We start from the raw sequence: 2,308 nt of genomic DNA, 5'->3' as shown, positions 1-2,308 counted from the left end.
CCCACACCAGGGACCGCCCACACCGCGGCCCCGCCCACAGCAGGCGGTGTGGAGCCTGGAGACGCCCTCCGGGTGCTCTGTTGCCCTCGGGCGAGCGTTTGTGCTCACAGATCCCAGGGGACTCTGCCAGCCCGCCTGGGGCTGTGGTGTCGGGCTGGCCCGTGCAGGGGCCACCCCCGTCGAGGTGCACCCCGCGGCCTTCTCGGGGAGGACCCTGTGTCTGTGCTGCCCCCAGCGCGGGGTCGCTTCCGCAGCGCGTGCCCGGTCCTTGGCCAGCAGCGCCCCCGGCGCAGGGTTCCGGGGCACCGTGGGCCCCGCGCAGGAAACCGGGCCTAGTGGGCGCAGCCACCGAAGCTGCGGCTCCCGCGGGCCGCCAGAGCCCTTTCCCCCGAGAGGCGCCCAGGGCCCGGGAAGCAACATGCTCCTGCGGTGGCTCGCTAAGAACAAATCGCGGGCGTGTGGATTCCCACTGGTAATGACAACTCCAAATGAGGGAAAGTGAAAAATACCGCAAATATCACAACACCCAGGGAGTCCACGCTGCGCCCTGGCCGCCGGTGGGGCGTCTCGCACTGCGCCAGGTCCATTTTCTGCGGAGGAGCCTTTTGGGGGTCCTTTAGCTCTGATCAACACACGGAGATTCGTTTTTAAAATGCTGGTCGGAGAAGCGTCACTCAGCTGGAAGCGCGGCCCTGGCCACCGCGCGGGGGCGCGGGGGCTGGCCGCGGGCAGCGGGAGGCCCGAGGCCGTCTGCCGCAGGTCCAGCGCGCTGGATGCTCGCCCCCTTTAACGCTGGCCCCGACTGGCCCTGACTAGCTCGCTGTCCCGCGAGCGGGAAGTTAGCGCCAGCAGTGGAGGCCAGTTGCCGCTGCGCCCACTCGCGGGCACGGGTGGGCTGCCCTGGGGTGAGGCAGGAGGCGCTGGATCCAGGCGGCAGGGAGGGCGGGGGCCACGGGCTGGCCGAGAAGGACCCTCGGTGAAGTGGTCGCTGGAGTGTGCAGCCGTGGAGCACGCAGCCAGCTTTATGCCGCTCTGGCGGGTGCGGTCAGCTGGGTCTGGCCCCTCCCAGGAAAGGGACAAAGGGACGAGGTCCTGCGGGCCTGGGAGGCCGGCAGGAAGGGGGGCCGGGCTTGCCGGCACAGGGCCCCCGTGGCTCTGTGGAAGGGGGGCCGGCCATAGGGGCGCCGCGGAGGCTCCCCGCCAGGTCACTGGTATCTGGGAACCTCCCCCCGGGGTCCCCTCCATGGGGTCGCGCCCCCAGATTCCGGCTCGGCTCTGGGTGAGTCGTGCCACACAGGCCCAGCCCGCACGGCTCGCGGCCGGCTCCCGGCTCTGCCGGCGCCTCAGGAGAGGTCGGTACGGTTCCTGGGCACCGAGGCCTGGGGCGCAGCTCCTTAAGTTCGGACAGGGCAGCTGGCGCCCCCACGTGAGGCGAGTGGGGCCAGGGCCTGGCCATGGGCAGCAGCCGGCCCCCCGTCCCCACCTTGTGCTCATCAGATCCCAGGGGACTCTGCCAGCCCACCTGGGGCTGTGGTGTCGGGCTGGCCCTGTGCAGGGGCCACCCCCGTCGAGGTGCACCCCCTGTCCCCACCGCGGTCGCAGGGCCCTGCACGCACCTGCCAGGCGTGTCCCGGGGCCCACCCAGCTGCAGAGGGGGGGCGGGGCGGGGGGCGAGGAGCAGGCCCCCAGCACGGCCTCTCAGCCGCCTCCTGTGCCCCCAGGGGAGTGGGCGAACGACCTGCGGCACGGCCAGGGCATGTACTACTACGTCAACAACGACACCTACTCTGGGGACTGGTTCGCCCACCAAAGGTTTGGCCTTTCCCCCCGCAGGCGGCGCTGGGTGCATGGGCGAGGGCGCCCCTCGGGGTCACGAAGCTCGCTCCCGGGAGCGCCCCAGGTGGTGTGGACTCCCGAGGACATGGGGTCCTTCGCGGAGAGCCCAAGGCCGCAGGCTCCGGCTCCCAGGAGGGCGAAACCGGGCGTGGGCACACAGGGAACGGCCCGCAGGGCCCGGCTGGCCCGAGCCCGAGGCGTCCGCCTCGGCCCCCAGCTCGAACGTCCGGCCCAAAGCCCGGAGGGCTGCCGGGGTGAGGCGCCGCGCTGTCTCGGGCAGGCACGGGCAGGGCACCTACTTCTACGCGGAGACGGGCAGCAAGTACGTGGGCACCTGGGTGCACGGCCAGCAGGAGGGCGCGGCCGAGCTGCTCCACCGGAACCACAGGTACCAGGGCAAGTTCCTGAACAGAAACGTAAGTCCCCGGAAGCAGCGCCGACCCGGCCGGGCTCGGGGCGCCGAGGGCGGGCC

The 2,308-nt window shown here is 72.0% G+C and overlaps 1 protein-coding gene across 1 annotated transcript in view; it reads left to right on the top strand.

Annotated features, from left to right (window-relative positions):
• RSPH1 (radial spoke head 1 homolog (Chlamydomonas)) overlaps nt 1-2,308 on the top strand; it is a 7,155-nt gene that overhangs the window by 1,901 nt on the left and 2,946 nt on the right. Inside the window, exons 4-5 of the mRNA XM_012730031.1 lie at nt 1,722-1,812; nt 2,117-2,252. Coding sequence (XP_012585485.1) covers nt 1,722-1,812; nt 2,117-2,252 — 227 coding nt within the window. The remainder of the gene's footprint in view (nt 1-1,721; nt 1,813-2,116; nt 2,253-2,308) is intronic.

The sequence above is a fragment of the Condylura cristata genome, unplaced genomic scaffold (genome assembly GCF_000260355.1).
Source record: "Condylura cristata isolate star-nosed mole 26May11 unplaced genomic scaffold, ConCri1.0 scaffold00003, whole genome shotgun sequence".
Lineage (NCBI taxonomy): Eukaryota > Metazoa > Chordata > Mammalia > Eulipotyphla > Talpidae > Condylura > Condylura cristata.
This window is presented reverse-complemented; position numbering and strand designations above follow the sequence as displayed.